This window comes from Uloborus diversus, chromosome 7 (genome assembly GCF_026930045.1).
Source record: "Uloborus diversus isolate 005 chromosome 7, Udiv.v.3.1, whole genome shotgun sequence".
NCBI classification, from domain to species: Eukaryota; Metazoa; Arthropoda; class Arachnida; order Araneae; family Uloboridae; genus Uloborus; species Uloborus diversus.
Genome location: NC_072737.1, coordinates 77,297,524 through 77,322,155, shown reverse-complemented (window position 1 = coordinate 77,322,155; position 24,632 = coordinate 77,297,524). Strand labels below are relative to the sequence as shown.

The window sequence follows — 24,632 nt, the reverse complement described above, 5'->3', positions numbered from 1 at the left end:
GCAGACGATGTGTGATCAATGTTAAAAATGGCCGAAAATAACTTTTTTCGTCCCTAGACTTTGAAACAAAGGACATGAAGCCCAGAATTTCGTATTATCACTTCAATCTCATGAGTAAGATTAATTTTATTCAATGGTTATTTATGTTATTCTTTAAGATAAATTCATGTGTTTTGTCCATGGTATATTTTCAATGCTGACATCCATTTGGAAATGTACTTAATTGTATTTATTTACTTATTTATTATTTTGCTTTATTTACTCCTAAATGTGTTATAAAAACTTCCGCAATTATTCCTAACTAGGCATTTTATGTCTTTATAATACAATTAGAAGCATGAATTTAAAAAATAAGTCAAGTATTACGCAAAACGAAGAAACTTTCATTTTTTAAATTAAATTGCGAGTACTATTAATACCTTTATATGAATTTCCGATCAGATGTCAGCTTTAAGAAAATATTCTTAGGCTAGAAAACTAAATTGAAGAATAACAGAAATATTTAAAGAATGAAATTTAATTCTGGACTTTAAAGTGAAAATAATACAAAAAATAAAATAAAATAAGTAAATAAAATAAATAGATAAAACACCTTGCAAACGTGCTGATTTCATACTGTCATGACAATGTATCCTGACATTTTCCTGTCATGTCAATACGTATGCAATGTTACAAAATCAAGATCATCTTGCCTAGACCTTGATTTCATGCTGTCATGACAACATCTTGATATTATCCTGTCATATCAATACGCATGCAACATTACAAAAGCAAGATCATCTTGCCTAGACCTTGCTTTCATGCTGTCATGACAACATCTTGATATTATCCTGTCATATCAATACGTATGCAACATTACAAAAGCAGCATACCTTGATATTTTCCTGATATTATGCTGCATACACCTTGTCCGTCAATATTGTGGCAGCATACTGACAGCATAAATGGAGTAACATAACAACATTGAGGCAGCATTAATGCAAGATGATTTTTCTTGCACGTCAACCTTTATGCAATACTGAGGCAAGATATTTTGCTTACTGGGCCTTCTTTGAATAAAGTTGGAAAATGACCTAGAGTATAACAGGTGTTGAATAAATTGCTAATAAAATATGGAAAAGTCTCATGAAAGGTAGTCCAAATAATTGCGTCAAGTCCATCTTTACCCGGCGCTTTCTTTTTGGGAATAATTTTAAATGCATAATCAATTTCTTGTATTGTGAAGGGAGTTGATAATCCATGTGAAACATTTCTATGATTATTTATTGGGATAGCTGAAGAATCTTGAGAGGCTGGATAAAAATGGTTTAAAAGATCTTGAAGAAAAGAGTTTTCTGTCTCATATTGAGGGAATCTTTCTTGTATCTGAACAGGAGTAAAATACTTGCCGAAAGCTATTTTGTATGGTTTCCCAAAAGATTTATTGCTGTTTGTGCAGAAATTTTGCCAAGATTTTCTTTTGGAAAGACGGATTTCTTTTTTATATTTTGCTAATGTTTTTTTATAAATATTTTTATAGTAAATGAGCATATTTGTGTCATTGCAGTGTTGAAATCTTCTTCTTGCTGCTCTAGTTTGATTTTTTAGTGAAGAAAGGCCTTCGTGTCACCATGTTGCTGGACTTGCGATTGTAAAATATTTCTTTTTAAAGGAGTCATTTGCACATTCTTGTACTATTTGTACTAAAGTAGATACGTAACTATCAAGTTCAGTGGTATTCTGAATTGTTGGTAAGATTGGAATTATTGGTAGTATTTTTTGTTTTAAGCATCTTCTAAATTTAGCTGTGTTGTATGAAGTTTTATACCTAATGAAGCGAGATTTTGAAAAAGCAACTTGGATTTCAACTATTATATATTTATGATCACTTAGAGAAATTTATAGACTTATTGACCATAAGATAGGGAGGCGAAAGTTTCTTCCGAACGTTAAATCAGGCCAGCCTTTTCCATGTGGAGTCTCAAAAGTCGGTGGAAAATTTCTATTGTTGAATATGTCCAAGTTATGGGTTGCTATGAAATCTAATAATAATTCACCTCTTGATTCGTTATGTGGATACCCCCAAGATCTTGATCTAGCATTAAGTCACCTGAAAGAATTAAAGATGTTGGAGAAGTTGAAGTTAAGAAATCATACAAGTTCAATCAGAAGTTCTCCAAGAGGTTCCAAAGGAGAGCAATAGGCGGAAATTAAAATTATAGTAGAATTATTTAGTGAAATTTTTGCTGAAACAAAATCGTAAGAAACAAACGTTACATACGGAGTAATTTGTTTAGTTGCAAAGACAATCGCTGCCCTGCCACTATTGGAAAGAATACTTCCCCAAGATAATGGGATACCTGAAATTTTTGAATTGTGCAAATATGGCTCTTGGACCAGAAAAATATCAATTTTTTCTTCATTTGCGAACATAGTTAAATTGGAAGTAGGTGCATATGCTCTTTGTAAATTGATTTGAACCAATTTAATTGATGTTTGAGTTGTAGTGTTAAGAAGCGTTGAAGGAGCATGAGAAAATGATGAAAAATCTCTAAAAGTCAAAGGGTTAGAGGAACAATTTGATATCTCACTAGACATAGCAAATATTTTTACGATAGAGAACAACAGCCCTTTGGTAACAAGGGCAATCAGTGGAAGAAGGTGGGTGTTCAATATTGTTATTAGTTTTGTTCCTCTTATTATAAATATGGCAGTTAATACAGCTAGCGTTGTGTGAATCACAATCGTTTACATTATGGGATTCTGAGGAAAATCCACAGTATATGCCCTCTAAAAAGCATTTTGAGGCAATATGGCCATAACCTTGGCACTTGTAACAACGTTTTATTCCAATAAATTCTTTTAAAGAATGAACTCTCCACGAAATGTTGATTTTTGGAGATGATATAATAATATTAAATGTTTGAGGAGTGACTTCTAAGACCCAATTCTCCCTATTTCTCTTTCCACTAAGTTTAAATGAGAATTGAAAATCATCTTCCGTTTCTAGACCATAAGTACGCGAAAAGGCTAAGACAATTTCCTCCCATTCAGAATCTTTGGACAAATCATAAATGATTATTTTAGGTTTGCGTTTTGATGGAATGCGTACTGTAATTTCTTGAGAAAGTTTTGGATGTTCCACGATTTTTTGCTTTAGAAAATTCAAATCACGAATCGACGGAACATCAATGGCAAGTCCTCCTTTACCAATAAACCTGACTCGATTGATAGAAATTCCATCTTTTGAGGGGTTGTAGCTGGATTCTAAAGTATTTCTCAAATCAGTAGATCGTGGGTTTTGTTTCGTACTCGCAGGATATAATAGCAGTGTGTGTTCTTCTACGTGAGTTACTTGTGCGTAGCTTGGCTTTTGCATCGGGACTGTAATATCGTTCTCCAGATTAGAATGCACATTAGTGTGTTCAAGTATAGGGAAATCAGTTTTAGAACGTGGGAATGATTTTGGATCTTGATTCCCTTCGGGTTCTGTTTGCACTGAAACTGGAGAGTTCAACAGAGGTTCGATATTATCATTCATTCCTACTCGAGACTTTTCTTGTTCATGAAGCCTTTTTTCTATTAATTCAACAACTAAGAGGGATGTTTTCTGTAGTTCTTGACTCATAAAAAACCTATTTCTCTGGTCTTTTCCAGTTATTAATTCTCTTAGAAACTGGATTAAATCGCCGTTAGGACTATCGGGCGACAGATAATTCTCAGTAGGACGGCAATTTTTGTGAAAGTATTCTGAAAATGGACCAATCAAATCGTTAGCATTCTGTGATTCCAGGACCTCTATCACTTGGTCCGATAAAGTAATTGACGAGAAGCTAGTATTTCTAAGATTATACCTCTTTGTTGGAGTATCCATAATTTTAGCTTTGCCATTGACTTTTCCCAAAGATTGAGGTACTGATTCAATATCTGAAATAACATGCCCTGGATCAAGAGGAGTTTTGACGCGATTATTTTCATCCATTATTAGCACTAGTTATTATAAATCGAGTGCAAATTGTGTTATTTACTGGTTAAGCCTAATATCAATTAACAGTTATTTATTATTATTGTTTTTTGAAATATTGTTGTAAAATAAAATGGCAACGAAAATTAGTCATAACACTTAGCACTGGTCACATGGTATTAAAAGTAATAACTATGCCAAGTAAAATATTTCAACAATGTTACTGGTTCAGAAATTGGCGTTTGAAATACCGAGAGCTAAATCACTCTAGACTTATTATAAAGCAACAGTATCGCCAACAATATGGCGTTCTAAAGATATTTAAATTGAAGTTCAAAACCAAATGCTGAGTTTTTAACGGAGAAACAAGTTCAATAAATTGAAATATATATAATTTTTACTCCTTTACTCCGTGAGGTTCCAAGAGCGTTGAAGGCGATGGTCGGGAATCACTGAAAGGAGAAATGCATCTTGAGATGAAATCAGTGATGGGGCAATCGTTTACCAAAGTTGACAACATTTCTTTTTGATGTAAGATGTTTCCCGATTTCCCTTGGGTTGTCCAGTAATTCTTCGTATCTTCAAAAAGCTACAGTTCAGGCTCCCTTTAACGCTATTCGTTTGATGATTTGCTCAAAAGAGACGATTATATGGCTTCTTTGATCCTCCAATGCTTATGAAGCGACACTGGTATGTCATTTCCGTATTGATAAGTTAGCAAAAATCTAGAACTTGAATTGGTTGATTCCATACGGCCCACAAAAATAATCCACGTGACCCACTGAAGCGTTCAATATCAGGAATCAAACACTATGTTCTAGAATTCCTGGGCCTATTAATTTATATGCATTTGAAAATGTGCAAATAAACAAACAAGTACATTTGAATAAGAAGATTTATTCACTTTTGAATTTTTTATTTAAATAAATATCTTGTTTAGAAACATGAATTTACTAAAGAATGCAGCTTTACTGTAAAGAACCAAAAAACTCAAGTTATGTGGATGATTAAATGCACTGTTGACACTAAAAGACAACCTTTGAAGCAAATTTATTGAAACTTATAATTCATTCAACGTTTGTCCCATTCATTTTTATTCTGCCTGTTAATTAAAAAAAACATGAGACATTTAAGCATCATTATATTCCATTCACTGTATTTTTATTTTACTTAAATTTGTATGATGTAGAGAAATAAGAACAGTTTAGTTTTGTAGGTGTACACTTATACTTTTTCCACCTCAAGCTTCTTAGAGGTAGTGGCATTCACATAGCAGTTTTGCTAATGCTCATTTCCAAAAAATGGCAAGTTTGACGTTAAATAGTGCTATTCTCTTCATGTATCAAGGTCATGAAAATTTTTATGAAGTCATGAAAAAGTCTTGGGAAAAGTCATGGATTTTTTTCATCCGAATAGAGTATGAACTCTTGTTATCTGAAATGTTTCTCTCTAGCCTCCCTGTCTCCCCCCCCCCCAACATGAGACAATACTATTTCTAGGAATTTGTTTGAACATCAGCGTGCAAGGTAGGACTGCTTGACCTTGACCAGTAGATGTCCTGTACCTTTTTCTCCCAATACAATTAAAGGAGTAAAAGAACGATCAAGAGGAAATTTCGTGACCCTGACTTGACCAAGAATGTAGTCTCAGAAGCTTCTTGATACCATAAAATGTCGAAAAAAGAAATATGCTGAATAAGAAGTAGGTGGGCCGCACAATATGTGTTGGGAGGCCGCCAGTTGGACAGCCCTGTCCTATTCCATCCAAGTTAATTTAAGCCAACATCATTCTTCAAATCTAATTTTAATGCTTATCACTATCAGGCTTACCAAAGAAATAGTTCTTGAAGATCTTAGTAAATTCAAATTTATTTTAATTATACTGTGCTATTTCATTGTGACAGACATGTAAATATAATGCTTATATTCTCAAGTCATGACATAGTGTTTAAAACTTTTTTATCAATTTAAACATAATAATTTTTATGTTACTGTAAAATGATCCAACTGAGGGCCACTTTTTCGATGTTTTCAATGAAAATTCTGTGTGCATTTTTGATTTAGAAATTTGAGGACTTCAGCGATGGTAGCTATACATCTCATCTTTCAAATGAAAGTTCAAAAAAAATCTAAAGGGGTACAACTATGGGCCAACTTATTTTTAACCTAGCAAACACATTCAAAACTTGATCTAGCCTATTGTTTTCTGAGGCTACAAGTTATCCTCTGTATGACACTACATAAAGAATTTATTAGTAAAATATTTACCTTTTTTTAAAAACTTTTTAAGGTTTAATCATCATTTGTCGTCTTGAGTGATTATAAAAGTTCAATATGATAAATGTATGGTAACGGTTCCACATTATGATAATTTCGTAATTTACTCGTTCATCCTATGATATTTTTGTTCTTAAAATTGGAATAGAAAAAGAACCACATCGAATTTTCGAAAAATCGCTTCGAGGTGCACACCCCCATGCTACAAACTAACTTTGTGCCTAATTTCATGAAAATCGGCCTAACGGTCTAGGCGCTATGCGCGTCACAGAGATCCAGACAGAGAGACTTTCAGCTTTATTATTAGTAAAGATACCCAGTTGCTCCTAAAAATTTCAAAATGCTCCTCCAATTGTTTCTCCAATTTTAGCCACATTAATAATGTCATTTTGTAACAATGGTGTCCAATGACTCAGCTTGTATTAATTGTTTAATTATATGGAAGTTTTATAGCATTAGATGTCACATTATAAAGTTTTAATTTCACCTGATTTGTGGGCTATGGGAAATTGAAAGTGGAAAATGGAATTGGTATTTCTGTTAAAATCTTAAATAAATGCAAGATTATTTTATTTATTCATTTGTTGGCACTTCTACTAGCAGAAAAAAAACTAAAAACATTTATCTATTAATATTTAAAAGACGGTATAGTATCAATATAATTTCGCGTAATGTAATATATATATATATATATATATATATATATATATATATATATATATATATATATATATATATATATATATATATATATATATATATATATATATATATATATATATATATATTCAAATTTTAAGTCTCGCAATTTTTCCTATTTTTTGACTTTGGGCTGTTTTTATCCCTGAGCTTTACCGGAGGAAAATTTAATAGAAAATACCTGCTAGACCATTGTTGCAGCAGGCACTGTACTGATAGTTCACCAATTTAAGTAAGTAAATTCTACAACAGTGAATAAAATATTAAAATGAAATGAACTTTATTAACGGGAAAAAAGCAATATCTGCTGTCCGTTCCAAGTGGCAAGTTTTACCTCTTTGAATAATTTCTCAATCACTGTAATGTAGCATATTCAAGCTCTAGAACTGTGAATACCTATGCATGGTCGCTTAACTATGTTAACGAAGCCTATAATTTTTTTTTTTTTTTTTGAGCGACAAGACAACATTCATGTCACGTGACACATGTTTAACATGGACCCTTACAGAAAAGAGAAAATATTTTGAGTTTAATTTAACATCAAGATAAGGAAAGCAATCCCTAAAAGCCGCACCCGGTGTTGCACATGCTATCCCTAAAAATATTCTTTCCATAAAGGTCAACGCTGATTATGTTACATGTTAAAGAAGCATCGGCGAATTATTTTTTTATTTTTAATGGCATAACTTAATTACTTGGAGGATTACTTTTTATTTTATTAGAACTTACTTTGTTTCTAGTAAATTTGTTTCATGACTTGTTTCATTTTAAAAGCCATAAAAGAGACAAAGTAATGCATGATATCGCCAAATATGTAGTTTCTACGTTGCTTTGATGAAGTAGAGCAACAGTAAATAAATAAAATGAAAAATGATCGTCAATATTAAAAAATAGTTCTGACATACTTATGTCGGGAAAAATGCTGTGTTCCAGATGCAATAGGGTTGAATTTTAAAAATTCTTGCTTGGAATAGTTCCAAAAATATTCATCAGACTATATTTAATAGTGGTAGCAAAACACGCTTTAAAGAAAGCGCAATATTCCCTGACATTAAAATAAGCCTTGCAAAACCCTTACTACGAAAATAAAAAAAAAATAATGTGGGAATACCTAATCAGAAGGGAAATACTTATTTTCAGTGTTATTTGCTAAATGCATTAAAAACTCCTTCCACTAACATTACCAAAGATCTATTAAAATTACGTTTCAAAAGAAACAGGTTCGAACATTTAAGTGGAGCGCCCCTCTCCTTTCCCCCATTCTCGTCAAAATCATTAAAGATCGTCTTAAATTATATTTACAGGTCATCCATTTCGAGAAAATTCCGAGAGAGCTTCCAAAAACTCTTTTTCTTAACGTCACAAAGGTCGGTTACAATTGCGATTTTAGAGCTTGAATTTCAGAAAACTGCTTGTTCCCCAACCATACATAGACTAAAATAGCGTCTTTAAGACTTTAATCGCGAAAATTTACCGGGAGCAAGCCCCCGAATTTCTTCTTTCCCTAGCATTACCACAGATAGTCTAACTGCGTTTTTAGAACTACAATTTTGAAAACTTATCGGAGGAGAGCCTCGAACCCGACAACTCCCCCTAACACAACGGCACAGACTATCTACAAATGCGTTTTTGAAGTTTCAATATTGAAAAATTACCGGGAAGTGGCCACCGAGCCTTTTATCCCCCTAACATCACCAGAGATAGTCTAAAACTAGTTTTAAAACTACAATTTCGAAAATTTTCCTTGGGAGGAACCCCCGGTCCCCCTATCTAAGTGACTATTATATTCTCGTTTCGAGTTTCATATTGTATTCATCTGGTAATGGCTCAATCCCAAACCAGAAAGTTCAAACCCCTCTCTTTGTAATTATTCAAAAGTTTGAAAAAAAAAAATAATAATAAGGTGCAGCAAAACTCGGTGGGGGGGGGGGGGCTCCAAAACTTGTTTACTCAAGGTCCACGTTGTAAATTTTAGGAAGGCGAGGCCGTTCAACAATCCAACAATATTTCAGTTCAAATGATATTTGTTAGCGCTACCCCCCCCCCCTTGAATTTGACTGGAAATCAAACTCTTAAAAACTTATGTTTCACCCGATTCGAAAGCGAGAAAAAAAATGGGGGGGGGGCACCCCCGAATTGCATAATCATAATTTGCTGTAATCTATTAAGTTTTTGTACAAGTATAATAGTAATTTTAATGTATCAATAGCATATACTCTTATAATTTTAACAAAAATTTTAATCAAGCTTTCCTGTCATACTCGCAACTATAATCTAAAAATAATTGATCGTAATTTAGCCTTGTAATCGTGAAATCTTGACTTGCTGAAAGTGAAAATCTTTAAGCTGTGTTTCTAATATTGTATGGAGAAGATAAAATTTTAATATTGACGAAACTGCTTGCTCGTCAAGGGGCGGGTTGGAAGTGAGGGTCATAAAATTAAGACCTTTCTTAACAGTGGTTAGTACCCCCCCCCCCGCCCCCTTGACAGAATTTATCATCCAAATCTTTACAATTGGTCATGCATCAATTTCACTTCCATCTGTCGGTGGTAGTCAAAAAATCAAAGCACGCGGCCGCATTGAAATCGTACTAGTGGAAAAGGTATGGTGATATCAAAAATGCAATGAAGTTCTTTAACAGTTTTGAAAAACATTTGTTTTTTTTCATGTCCATGAAAGAGTAGTGAGGAGGAATTTATCAAAAAAAGTGAATTTGCAAGTTTCAGTGATAATTTGACCATCCACGAGCTTTGTATGTATTTCCTTTGTTTCTGCAGCGGGACATTTAATCTGAACCCTGGTAGATGATTTTTTTAAATAAGTGTTTCAAAATGTTTTCTTATATAGTTTATTCTATTATATTTAATTAATAAACATATTTATAAGAATGCCTAGGAAGTGGAAATCATATCAAAATCTCATTTTTATGTTTAGTAAGTTGAAACCATTTTGCATTAGTTTTCGCGCAAATTCTTCAATAAGTGATGGCACATGTCATTAATTTTTACATTAATTGAATTGATGACCTCGGTTTTATAACGTTGGAATCTCCTGAGAAACGCGATATATCGAAGAGTTACTGCATTAAGTATTATACTTCTATTACTTAATGCCTCTAAAATGCTTGATGGGGGGCAGTCTTAGTTTCGTGTTAATTTAGAAGTTAGATTTATGTTTTCCTTTTTACCATTGTTTTAAAGTAGTGCTTAAAAAACTTTTTAAACATTTTTAAGTACTTGATTCATTAACTTTCTAGAAACAAATCAAATAATTTTAAAACACATTTATTCTAAATTTTCAAACAGTCGGGCTCAATTTTAAAAAAGCAATATTTTAATTTTTTAAAAAAGCTTACACATTCATTACCATAAATATTGAATTTAAGTTTAAAATCACTCTTCAGTTGATTCATTTTTGACATGCTAACAAGAAATAAAAATGATCATGATGGATAAAAACTCCATATCCATGTTAAGAGAACACATAATGAACAATTACATGATTCTCAACTAGAGTAAGAGAGTCTTGATGAAAAATATTTGTTCATTTGAGGAACACATTCACATACAACGGTTTTAAGGATCATGAATGTCAGTCAGTTTGATACTTATGATTCCATTCTTCATTAATCATTTCTTTATGTTCATAGCACAGAAAAGTATAACCTTTTAATGTGGTGGATATTTCAAAGTTCTCAGTCACTAATATGCATTTTTTTTCTGCTACGAAATATTTCATCAATAAATACTAAGTCTTAAAACTACAAATTTACAAAATTGAAATTCAAACAACGTTTTATAAAATGTATGTTCGTTTTATAAAGCTATTTGAGTCCTAAAGTAACTTTGATTGCATCATATCCATCCACTAATCTGCTTTACAGCTTTCGTAATTTCTCGATGTACGAGTGCACTAATTGTACCACCACTAGTGGCTACAGAAACGCCTCTCGTATAGTCGGGTGGTGGTATTGGTGGTATTTTGTCCAGTTTTTCAGTACTGACCCCTGAATATAAATCGCAGTTGCTGTGTCCTCTTACTAAAAAATTACTCCTATAAGCTACTGGCATTTGATAGGAAGATACAATGGCTGGCGGTCTCCCCCCAGGATACTTTGAAACTTTGCTGGTGGGATCGTTTGTTGGCAATGACAACTGTCTTGATACTGTATCATGATCTACAGCACGTCGCACTAAGAAGAAATTTGAAGAGTCGACAACTTTGGTTTCTCCTTCCAGCTGCCTACGTGTTCTGACTTCGTTAGTTTCCCTGCGATCTTCAGATCGACTTCTTTGTCCAATTTTGCGACCGGAGTTGGCACCTGGATAACGAAAAGCAGAACCATTCTTCTTGTCTTCGATGAGTTTAGCACATGCTCGACTGACACGCTTGTCACTTGGTGGAATTGGGATATCGGGGTAACTCCAGTTGATTCCACTGTCCGACTCAGATTCACTGAGTGCTGAATCCGCCGAGTCTTTATCGGAGTTGGATGTCTTGGACCCGAAACCAGTCGATGTCGATGATGCTGTCTTTGTGTAAAGGTTTTTCTGTAGCAGAGGATTGGAATTGTTGGAAGAAGTTGATTTGCTGCTCAGGTTTGGCGAAGTGCTTTCTTCATAGCAAGAATTGTCAGACCGGAATCCAACAGGCGGGCGAATGGTCGGAACGTCAATGAAAATTTCTTCAGTTCCTAGTTGACCAGTATCTCCGGAGAGGAATGGATCGTCATCATCGTTAAATAAGTTTGTTTTCATGTCTAAAACATTCACTTGGTTCATTTCTGCAACTGGCTAAAAAAAATTGTACCAAAAACATTAGTTTTGAACATAAAGCGAAAATTCATGTTATTGAACGTTTCAAGAAACACTTCATGTGTTTGTTTCACAACTCAATTTGTGAAAGGAAGAACAAATTCTGTTTTCGAAACTTGGTCTCTAATGATCAAATTAATTTGCTTCAATGTGGCGAGAAATCCCTACTTTTTACTACCGAACATTGCTGCTTTTTCTGGATAGAACTTAATCACTTAAATGTAAATTTTGGCCCCAGGAACAAAAAATACGCTGCTTTAAAAAAATAATAATAAAGAAATTAAAAACTTGGTTTTTTAAATTATTATTTTTAAGTTTAATTGAATAATTGGGAAATATAGATTTAAAAGTTTTCAAATTTCTTTCAACTTACTTTTGGTTTTATCATTTCAGTCTTCAAAGTAGTTACCTCTTCATTTAGATCTTCACATTTCTCTTTCAGCTGAAAGCGAAATAATAATGTGTTAAGAAAACATGCACAACGATTTACCCTTTAATCTGATCGTTAAAGACCTTATGAGTTTTTTCTATATTTTTATCTGCATTAGTCTATTGAGTACATCAAAAACAAAATTACCGTTTTTTCTATTTAAGGTGGGAAGGGAAGGACAAAGTTATGTACTCACATTTTATTGTGAACTAAAGTAAATTTTCCTGTTTTTATTTAAAAAAAAGGTTTTTACAGTACCTCAAAAATGATCAAACAATCAAAAAAATTATTATTATTATTATTATTGCTTATTTCAAAGCTAAAAACTAATCCAAACACAGGGGAAAAGTTTCATTGCTTTAGTTCAAATATTTAAAAAGTTATGAGTGGTTTTAGGTCATGCTCCACATGTGTTCTTATGCAAAAGAAAAACTTTAAATTGATTTTTCTCGATGATCTTTTTTTTTTTTGTGTTTTCCTGTCATTAGAATCCATAAGGATTTTTTTTTTATAACACAGCTTTGAAGTGATACTTTTTGTAATTAGGATAATATATTTAACAAAACTGCATTGGATAAGCATTTTATAAATTACTCAAATGTTTAGAGCATGTTATACCTTTAAAAACCAAATCAAATTCAAAAATTACGATTTTTTACAAAATTAATCACAGAAAATTTTCTAATGAACAAAAGCATATGAATGCACAGATTTTTAGAGCGGATGATTGTTATCGTTTAGCAAAAAGCTTTTTTTATATTAGTGCAAAAACAAAAAAGTCTTTACGGATGTTTAAAATGAAATTTTTTGAACTTTTTAAAAAAGTAGGCAATGTTTTAAAATTTTGAAAATACATTATTGATTACGAAGTAAGTATCCATGTTATGGTTTCAAAGAAAAATAAAATGTACTTTAATTTTAAAAAAAAAAAATGTTTGGAAGGCAATGTGACCCCTTAATTTTTAAGCATCATTTCTTAGAATTATGTCATATTTTATTACAATAAGAAATGAAGTAAAATATGTATCCTAAACCGTTTTTGTAGAAAATTTGGAAACTAAAACTGATACAGTGCACTACCCCCCTCCCCCCGTATTCGGACCCTATAAAGCACAAAATAAATAGATGCAAAAAAAAATCGGTCTAGATATCAAGAAAGTTTAGTTCATCAATTTGTCAGTTTATTTAACGTTCAAACGAAAGCACCTACATAAAGTGACCTTATCTCTGGTGCGAAATATGTTAGTAAAATTTCTTGCGCAAAAACTTACGTACAGTTGAACCTTTTAACTGGAGACACTAAGGGGACCAGACATTTTGACCCTTAAATAGAGGTGTCTCTTATTCAAAGGTGGATGAATACTTGAATGCTGTGTACTAAGTAGTATAATATCATAATAAGCATTAACTATTAAGACTTAAGATTAAATACTGAAAATGTCTCATTATGTTAAATAAAATTCATAATTATTCAAATTTCTAAGTTTATTTTATTTTTTAATTACAATTTCATCAAAAATTTTGTATTTGCAAAGTTTTGTAGCATACAAAAATAATTTTGATGTAATTCATTACATGTATTTGCTTTATGTTATGTAATTTACAATGTAATACTATGTGAATTACAATTAATGTTCAAATTTTTAAGTTTTATATACAAAACTAATTAGTTGCTGTGCACTCTTCGTCGGCCCTGAACCTATTTGAATACATTGTTGAGAGGGCAAATTATGCATGTTAATTTCAGCAAGTTTTTTTTACAATACATTACTTGTTTCCTTCACATATGTTTATATCAAACTTATCTCAATTAATTTGTAGAGGAAAAGTGAAACTTGAATCATAGTAAATTCAGTTTCTTATGTGCTTATACATTATTTCTTACATTTTTTTTTTGTTTTGTTTTGTTTTGTTTTGTGACTGTCCCTTAAACAGAGTGTCCCTTAATTAGAGGTAAATACATGGAAGTCTCTATTCAAAGGGACTGCGACCAGAAAAAATGTCCATTAAATAGAGGTGTCCCTTATTTGGAGGTGTCCTTTAATGGAGGTTCCACTGTATATTATTAGTTTGTCCATGCAATTCTGTGTCATTATTTTTTATCTTAAATTATGTCTTATGTTAAAAAAATAAATAAAAAAAACTATTAACGTTCCGTACATAGCAGAGTCCCTCAAAATAAAGTAAGCATGCATTTTTGAAGGTTTAAAAAAAAAACTTTAAATGAACTATCTTTAGTTTAGTGAAATTGTCTTTAATCTGATCGATGTCTTTCGTTGAGACTACCTCTTCAGATGAACGAATTTACCGGTACCGCGGTACCGGGTCCTCTTGCACTTGTCATAACGTTACTCAGTGATCGAAAATGGATTTTTTTTTTTTTTTTTTTTTTGCATGGATTGTGGTGAATATTTTCCATCAAATTTAACAAAAAAAAAAAAAAAAAAAGCCTGTGGTCTATTTGGTCTTCAGTAGTTTTACAGAGGTCAAACAGCAAATAAATGAAGCATTTTCCATCCGGAAGCGCATTCAAAGAGTAGCAACTGTTCAATATTCACATCGTTAAAATCGCTTTTTCAAAGCAAGAACCATCAAAACATTTATGATGTACGTATTTACTTACTTCCAGTTCGATCTGCATCAAATTAATTTTATCTTCTTCTAGTTTCTGAAAAGAAAAAAAAAACAGTAGTTAATAGCAACAATAGATTGGTTAAATATAAGAGTTTATATGCTCAACTGCACCCTTTATTAGTGAGACATCCGCGAAGAATAATAAATATCATTACATAGAAAGCATAAATGAAAAAATAATCGGAAAAGAATTAACACATAATATACAATTTGCCCCAGTGGCGGATCCAGACGATCCTCTAGGGAGGGTCGAATGACTAATGCATCCTATGGGGGGAATGACTAATTAATTTTTTTTTTTTTAATTTTAAAACTGAAGCGTAATTTTTTTTTTTTTTTTTTTTTTTTTTTTTTTTTTTTTTTTTGTGGGTGTATGATTTGAAGAGTTGGAATCAAAGTAAAAGTGTTTCGAGTATCAAGAATAGAAAATTGAAAAAAAAGGGAAGGGTTTCTATTAGTAGTCTGGATTTATTATCCAAATTAAACCCTTGTTGATTATCTTGAGGACTCGCGAAGTATTTTCCAGCAACCATTTAAAGTCCTCAATTGTCCAAAAACGTTACAGTATCAAGATGGCTTCTCTTTTTACCAGTTTTCGTACCGAACAATAATGAAATACAAAAAAAATACATTCGTAAGTAAAATTTGAAGATAGTTATGGATTTGCTTGTTGATTGAGCTGTTTAATATTTGCGCATAAGTAGGAGTGTTTGCGGCCTCTCTCCCAAAAATGTTTGTTAGGAACGCATTTTTAGATTCTTTTTGGTGGTTACTAGGAGGAAAGAAGGTTTAAAAGGACCCTCTCCGGAGTTTTTTTGAAATTTAAGGGTATATTTCCGGATTTCGGAAATACAATTGTTTGCCATCTTTGGTGGCTTGGATGAAAAGGATGAGATTCAAGAATTCTCTCTCGTTGTTTTTTGATATTAGAATTCCAAAAAACGCAATTTTAGGGACCTTTAATGATGTTAAGAACAGGGGGTTCGAGGGCTTACCCCCGGAAAAATGATTAGAATTGAAGTCCTAAAAATGTAATTGTTGGCTATCTTTGATGACGTAGCAAAAGACATGGAGTTGAGAACTTTTTCCTTAGGAATGTTTCGATATAGAAGTTCCAAAAACGCAGTTGTAGTCGATCTTCGAATGATGTTGAAAGATGGGGAAAGAAGGACTTGGGGGCTCCTCTCCGGAAATTTTTCGAAAGTGAAGTACTGAAAAAGAGTTGCAGGCCATCATTTATGACGTTGGGAGAAGGAACAGGCTTCAGAACATTCCACCGGAAATTGTTCCAAATTGGAGTTTTGAAAATGTGATTGTTGGCCATCTTTGGTAGCATTAAGGGAAAGAATGGGGTCGGGAGGTGTCTCTCAACTTTTCGATGCAGAAACTTCAAAAACGCAATGTTAGAGGATCTTCACTGATGGTAGAAAAAGGGCTCAGGGTCTCTCCCCTGGAATTTTTTCGGAATTGGAATCAGAATGAGGAGGAAAAGTTAAAATTTGATGCACGTGTTCCGCTCATTTTAGTGTGATTTCTGCTTTATTTAGAGGCTAACATACATCTGCAAAAGCTGAAATCCCTGAAAACAAATAGATGCGTCCATTTCCGCCTGTGAACCGGATATTTGCCTTTCCATCTAATCGGTGGTCAGACTGTTTATATATATCAAAAAACAATAATAATAACAACAATAATTACCTCCAAAGTTTGTTTAAAAAATCATTTGCAAACCTTTTTTGAAGCATCTTGAATGATAAAGAAAATGGGAAATTAAAATCCGAAGGAAATGGTTTAGGAAATACAAAATAGCAACGAGAAAAGTGGAACAATATACCTGAACTCCCTTCATATGTTAAAATGAAATATTACTTACTTGAAGCGCCTGCCTCAAAAGTTGCACCTAAAAAAAGAAAATTATTAGTCAGTGTTCAAGTTATTATCAACAAGAAAATTAACAATTTACAATAGTTTTATTAAGGAGGAAAGAGTGAAAGAAAATCAACAAAAGACTTAGTTTAGCTCAATGGTGTCCAAACTTTTTCTGCCCGAGGGCCGCACCTCATACTTAAATCAAATACATAAAATTTCATAATATTTCACTCTTTTAACTTTTGTAAATAATGTGAGGGAAATATGGAAAAAGGAAGGAAACTAAAAACCAATAATTGTTGTCATCAATTACTTAATGCTTATTTCAATAAATGGAGGTTTTTCAGAAACTAATTTCTGAATATTTGGTTCAAAATTTGTGTCATTGTCGCTAATCATGTTTTTCGATTTGTATCATTGAACAAAACACCGGGCCGCGCGGATCAGCTTCGCGGGCCGGATGGGGCAACGGGCCGTAGGTTGAGCACTACTGATTTAGCTCATACTCGACTTAATTTCTACTAAAAGAAGTGCGGGAGCCCTATACTCCTCACACTATTTTTTAACGCGTAAATATCCTGTTGGCCTCCTAAAGATTTGCAAAACTGAAAAGAAGTGCAGGAATTCAGCTCCCTCGAGTACCTACCCTTCGGCTTTAATTTCACACCTAATATAATGAATCTTAAAATCAAATTGCTAGTTCTTCTTTCTTTATTTCGTTTAATTTGTATTTTTTATGTTTTTCACTTTATAGTTTTATGTACTCTTCTTTCACATTTAAGTTCAAGTTAGAAATAATCATTGTGTTTTTAATTGACAGCCACTTTGTTTTTATTCCCTTGTTATTTCCACTTTTCTTCATTAGTACGTCCTTAGTTTCTTATATTTTCGTTTTCCTGTAGCTTAATTCGGATGATATTTAGAAAATTTTGTGAAAGTGTTAATAGTGTTTCATTGAGCCCAGTTACAAACCGAATATCTTTGTAAATTCTAAAACATTGAAAATACTGAAGTCCTCAGCGAGAGCTATCACTTCATCTAGATATGCATGTTTATCTACTTATTTTCTATTGTCTAGAGCAGTGTGATCTACACCAACCTACAGTCTACAGTCTACAGGCCGTATGTGGCCTGCGAAGTTGATGCATGGGTCCTGTTGTTGTTGCGAATCGAAAAATATGTACTGGAATCTTATTGCCAATCAGCTAAGAATGACTGCTGAAAGTTTGAAACCAAATATTCAAAAATTGATCGCTAAAACACAGATGAAAACGTCGTATAAACAAAATAAACATCTAGTATTGATAACAATTCCAGGTTCGTAATTTTCCTTATTTTCCCATGTTATCTAGAAAATTTTTGAATGTAATTAAATTTTCTATTTGTTCTGGCCCGCGAAATTAATTTGAATATGAGGTGTGTCCTCAGGTAAAAAATAATTGGCCATCTACTGGTGTAGCTCTTCTGAAGTGCAAAACAAAAACTTACTTCTTTCTGCAGTCGCTCGTTTTCAGACTCCAAGTTTTGTTTGCCTCCCGTAACGTGTTCCATGTCGAGATAGGTTTTCTTCCATGTTTCAGTTTCCTTCCATACTGAGTCTGTGCAGGGAATGCAGCGTGCTCGTAGTTCCTAAGAAGAAAATATATTATAGTGGACGCCGGTTAATTGAATCAGTGATTAATTGAATCAAACGCTTTATGACTCAAATTGCCAAAAAAAACTGAACAAAATCCAGCTTTATCGAATTACAGTCGAGTCCCGACTGAAGCGAGGGATGCGTTCCAAGACTTCTCGCGTAAGTCGAAATTTCGCGTTGTGGAAAAATATATGTATATAAATTTTTTAGAAACATATCAAATTCTTTTAGACACTTATAAGCACCCCTCAAACTGCTTTGTAGCATTCCTCAACTGTACGCTACAGTTTCTTGCATAAAGAACTGAACTTTTACTGTATTTGAAAAATAAAAAAACTTTTATTCAACATGAAATACTTAAGATGCACAAAATTAATGATCAATGGGAGGGAAAGACATAAAATAAAACAACATAGTACATACAGTATTTAGTAATAATAAAATGCTGTTCTATAATAGTACTCTAACAGTGGATACAGTAACAATATTTATGAGTTAAAAAATCTAGATAATGATGATTTATGCTTCATTATCAGATCGTTATTCAGATCTTATACATTTTTAAATACGGTTGCTTTGCCTTTTCTTTTATAACGTTTCAATTTGTGGCAACACACACAACACACACACACACAGGGCCCTCTTCCTCATTTCTTTCATCCACAATACAAGATCAGCTTCAATTTTCATAATATTTACTTTGCTAAACTGCTCTGCAAGCTTCAATATTGAAACCAAGTTCTGAACTTTTACGGATATCTTCTTGTTTTGAATTTTGATTGTACGTATGGAAGATTAAATCATATGTCGCTTTACCGTCGACGTTTTGTAGTTGTTCAAGCATATCGAGAATCTTAGCTTTTACTTTTTTTTTAATCAGAAACTTTCTTTTTCTTCCCATCTTCACGAACTTTAGATGGAGGTACCATTATATTTCATCAACTTTAATATGTAGAATGAAGAAAATAAAATAAAATAAATGAAAGATGCTGAATGGTTATTTGATACATACACTAATGCGACACGTAGATTAGTTTGGTATGGGGACTTTCGTTGTCAGTGATGCTTAAAGGGATGTAATAGCATTCACAAAATCCATATTTAGTAGCCAACATCTAGCTGATACTTTCTTCCAAAAAAATTCGTGTTGTGGACAAAAATTCGCGTTAGCTCTAAAATTTGTTACTCATGAAAAATTCGCGTTGTAGCCATTTCGCGTAAGTCGAATTGCGTTGTAGCGGGAGTCCACTGCAGCTGCTTTATTAGATCAGCCGCTTTATGGAATCAAAACTGTTAGGAACAAACGTGATTCATATAAGCGGCGGCCACTGTATAATGTTCTGTCCTCTTATCAGTGCGACATTTTGCAAAAAAATATGGCAATATAAGCATGACGTAAATAACGTAACTTAGAGAGCCTGTTTCTTATTGATACTTCACACTCCAGGGCAGGGCCGCGCCGTCCCTATGTGCAAGGTCGTGCGGCGCACGACGGCGCCAGAGTCAAAAAGGGGCCGAGCTCTACCAATTAAAAATGCTTCTAATGGGGGGACCAAATCTTCAACCAAAAAATATAATTGAACTTTTCGTTATATCTAATAGTGGCGATGAAATTATCTTGCTCATTAAAACAAGCAATCATCCTCGCTGCCCATCTAAAAGGAAAAATTATTGTTTTGTTGTGTCTAAACATGCTATTCAAAAGCGCAATCGTTTACTGTAAAAACACACGATGCTAATTAATGCATACTTTTGAAGTTATCTTCACATTTGGAGCCGTGAATGCCATTACGGTATGACTATAATTTCACAAGGTTCAGCATACGAAGCGCAAGAAATGTGCTATTCCCCAGTTTGGTTCTTACGGTGAATATGTTGTATTATAATTTGTGCAATATGCCTTTTTGTGATTTTTAACTATTGTTCTGATAATTCAACTGTTCTGTATTTTTTTATACTTAAAAAATATGGTAAGCAGAATTGCATATCATAAGAAATCTTCGCTTTAAAAGTTTTCAATAGGAACAGCTAAATCGTCAGCTACTCCTACTCTCGTACCTCTACGTCCTATTTCTCTTTTCTTTTTTCTTTATTATTTTTCTTTTTTCAAGTTCGTGTGAAAATAAGAAAGTCTTAAAATGCTACTCCTCCGAATCATCCCCTCTCTCCCCGCCAAAAACATTACGGAGCATCTCAAATTTCGTTTCCAGATGTTCAATTTCGCAAAATTTCCAGGGAAAGCCCCCGAATACCAAACAACATTACTTGAAACTACGTTCGAAAATCACCAAAAACTGCGTTCTTGGAGCCTCGATTTCGAAAGATTGCCGACCCTAATGTTACCAAATATGGTCTACCATATCGTTTTTAAGATTTTAATTTCAAAAAATATTCGGGCAAGGGCCTCTGAATTGCCGTCCTTTAATATCATAAAAAGATAGGTTTCTTAAAAATGACTTAAGAAAAATCTAAGTGGAATAGCCTCTGAACCTCTTCCACTAATATCATAGAATAGGGTCTGGTGGGGTAAAGTGGTCATAAAATCGTAGGTTTTCAACTTAGGTGGAAAATAAATGCAACCAATTCTTTAAAAACTTCAACTTTTTTTGTTGATATTTTACATTGCATTATTAAAGAACACGGTACATTAAATTTTAGGAAGAAAAATATTGATTTTATTAGTTTTATAGAACTTTCTTTTCCCTATATTTTTATGACCACTTTACCCCATGGGGTGGGGGAAAGTGGTCATAGCTTGGGGTAAAGTGGTCATAGTTAAAAATAGATGCAAAACCATTATAAAAAATCCTAATACTTGTATATTTCAGCTGTTTTTATAGTTACAAGTATATTCACGAGTACATGCGTGTATACAAGAATATATACATGTCGTGTTATACACGAGTAAACACGTTCCTATATGAGTAGATGCATGTATAAATCAGATACATTCATGCACGTGCCTACTCAAGTATATACGTGTACATACGGGTATATAAGCATGTATACGTGATTACCTACAGGAGTTTATACGTGTCTAAATGAGTACGTAGGTATCACATGTATATACGTGCCACATATATGTGAGTGTCACTTGTATATACGAGTATATACGCGTATAAACGAACATCATATGCTCGTATGCACTTGTATCTCGAGAAAATACGTGCATACTTAAGTATATATGTGTATAGTAGACGTATATACGCATATGTAAGTGTACATACATACATATACGGGTATACACGAGTTAATTCGTGGATCCATCTAGTGCGTCTTTTGGTATGTGTCTACTCACGTATATATAATATGGAAGCACGAGTATATACGCTTATATACATGTCGACTTACAGAGTGAATCTAAGCTCTTGGACAAAAATCAAAGGGGTGTGAGAGGGAAGGATAAGAAGCAAAGAATCATAAGGAAATTATAATCACTGACGCGCTACATGCACACAAAGCCAGAAACTGATGGATGCAAAGCAGGGCACAAATTTGTTGCTCAAAGGTGATTTTACGTAACATTTTAGTTTTTAAGAAATTTTTAGAGCAGTTTTTGAAAGTTTCGGTCTGTAGTAGCTCAAATACACGCTACGCAACAAAGGCGCAGCGGCTGATGAAAGTTTTTCAAAAGTCTCGTTATTGCAACAGAGAGGGATCTGTGAATGCGACGCATGTATTACAGCTGAAGGCCGCAAATTTCATCAATCGCTTTAAAACTTTCTTAAGTCCTAAAATGTTGTGTAAAATTGTATTTGTGTAACATATATATATATATATATATAAATTTGTGACTTCTTTTGCATCCATCAATTTCTCATTTTGCGTGCATGTAGCGCGTCAGCATTGTGTTTGTGACCATATGTTCCTTATTGATTCTTGCTTCTTATCCTCCCCTCTAACACCTTTTAATAATTTGCTCAAGAATGTAAACTCAGCCTATGTACTTAAAATACACCACCAGCTCAGTTATTCCATCAGTTTCGTTCTTTTTAGCACTCATCAGCCCGGAATAGGAATCACATGAGCTGGTGGCGAAGAGCTGGTAGTGTATTTTAAGTATTTCTGCCTTAGCCCTGGCTTAGGGCGGTAACTTACTACAAAATCACCCTATATACTTTTATATCATATGCTTGTATGTAAGTGTCTACTCGAGTACGTACGCGTATAGACGTGTCTACCTGAGTACAGAAGTGTTCTTATATATACGTGTTTACGAGTGTAAGCAAGCATATACGTGTATAGTAGAATGTATGACTGTATGGATAAAAAATACTTGCAGATACCCATATACGTATTTATTGGCGCATTTATGTGAATATGTCTATGTACATGTCTACACGAGTATATATTCGTATATATACGCATATACTCGTATATTTAACCCCGTTTACTGTAAAAACAATACATATTAAGTAAAATTAATATTTAATTTGTATCTGCCTCCTACCTAAAGATTAAGTGACATTAGAAGAACAATATTCGTTAAGCCTAATATTATGACCACTTTACCCCATCTTACTTAAATTGTTCTAAAAAAATTATCTAAAATAAATTCAGCTAACTGCTAATTAGTAAGAGTTCTTGAGACATGTAGGAAGCTTCCTGTACAGTCAATCTGTTCCTAATTCTAACAAACAAAATTTCCAAAGGATGTTAAAATAGGTGTTTAGATTTTAAAATTTTTCATGTTCACGCAAAATATTTTTTTTTTACCGAATAAAATTTTGCCAGTTGTAAAATATTGTATTCAAAATGTAGTTTCTAACTGCCTTACTCTAAAATAAAATTTTCACATTCATTCATTCATTTCCAAGATATAACCATTTATTTGACGTATGACCACTTTACCCCATTGACCACTTTCCCCCACCAGACCCTATTGATTTAGTTTTTAGGACTTTAATTTTGAACATGTTTCCAGGGGGGAGCTTCAGAATAACCTACCTGTAAAAATCTTCAAAGTGGTCTACAATTGCGTTTTTAGAAGTTCAATTTCGAAAAAATTTAGAGGAGAGGAGGACTTGGTTTCCATCTATTATTCTTTTCAAAAAAAAAAAAAAACATCGGCTGGAATGCCAGAGTTCCATCCCTTGTCCAACGTCAATAAAAATGACCTTTAATCACGTTTTAAGGCTTTAATTTTTACAAATTACCGTGGAACCCTTCTACCTTTTCCTCCCATAAAATCACCAAAGACTGTTTAAAATTGCGTTTTTAAAACTACAAGTTTCAAAAATTTTCCGGGGAGAACTCTTGGACCCCCTTTTTTTAAAAGAGAATTTTCTTCCAATGTGCCCCTCTAAAACTATTTTCTAGTTGCTCCACTGCTCCTGTTGTCAGGCATAAAAGTTTTATTAATTATGCATCACTTAGAGATTAAACAGATATTCAAATTGGCGTTAACTTTGATATTTAAAATGTTTTCCTTTTCCAAAATACACTATTAGCATATCAGAGGAGCTGCTGAACTCCAAATAATTTCGAGACATGAAGTAAAAAGGTACATCATATTCCAAAATTAATACTTACACATGATTTTTCGTATAAATTAAGTGTCAAACGTATTTTTCTCCTTTTTATATTTGTCTACAAAACCTCACTCAAGGTGTTAACTATATGTTCTCTGAGCGCAAGAGCACAGAGGCGCTCACAAGATATTTGCACGACGGCGCCGATCAGGCTTGGCTCGGCCCTGCTCCAGGGTCCACCGTACTTGCTATTATTTCTGGTTTAACCGGTTGAGTGGGCCCCTGAAAAGAGCTCTGATTTTTTGCTCCAGGCCTGAAGTCGATCAATACCCGGACCAGCTCCTCCAGAGGTATTGATTCGCATGAGAGACTTTGTGACCACGACATATTTAACGTGCACCCTTCACCATTAACGAACGTGGAGGATCGTCGACCGGCTGGGATTGGTACCAAGTTCAAGGCCTTACCGATCAGGTCACCAAGGCCTTCTGATTGATACTGCACTGGAAGACGAACTACTTTAACAGAATTCATTTACTTGAATTTAGCGTTAACATGTAAGAGGCTTGGCGAGAAAATTGATTGACAAATTTGCGAATAACTAAACCCTCACTTTTCCAGACAAGACGGGAAATTTTTAGAACCTTCCTACCGTGAGATATGTAAACTGCGTTCATAGAAAAGATAGACCAGCAGTTAAAAAAAAAAAAAACTGGTTACCTGAAGGGTTGTTCGTATTTCCGCTTTAGGGATTTTTTCTGGCATAAAAAAGTAAACCAAAAGTATTCGCATTAGCCGTCTGCTTGGCACAAATTTCTTCTTGTCCAAGCCAAACCCGTGATTGACGTAGCCAAGTG

At 33.4% G+C, this 24,632-nt stretch overlaps 1 protein-coding gene across 1 annotated transcript in view; it reads right to left on the bottom strand.

Moving 5' to 3' along the window:
* Positions 1 to 10,286: 10,286 nt before the first annotated feature.
* LOC129225684 (uncharacterized) overlaps positions 10,287 to 24,632 on the bottom strand; it is a 190,323-nt gene continuing 175,977 nt past the window's right edge. Inside the window, exons 9-13 of the mRNA XM_054860160.1 lie at positions 18,157 to 18,297; positions 16,673 to 16,699; positions 14,789 to 14,833; positions 12,109 to 12,177; positions 10,287 to 11,714 (exon numbers count right to left, since the gene is read on the bottom strand). Of these exons, the coding sequence (XP_054716135.1) occupies positions 10,776 to 11,714; positions 12,109 to 12,177; positions 14,789 to 14,833; positions 16,673 to 16,699; positions 18,157 to 18,297 (1,221 nt within the window). The 3' untranslated portion in view covers positions 10,287 to 10,775. The remainder of the gene's footprint in view (positions 11,715 to 12,108; positions 12,178 to 14,788; positions 14,834 to 16,672; positions 16,700 to 18,156; positions 18,298 to 24,632) is intronic.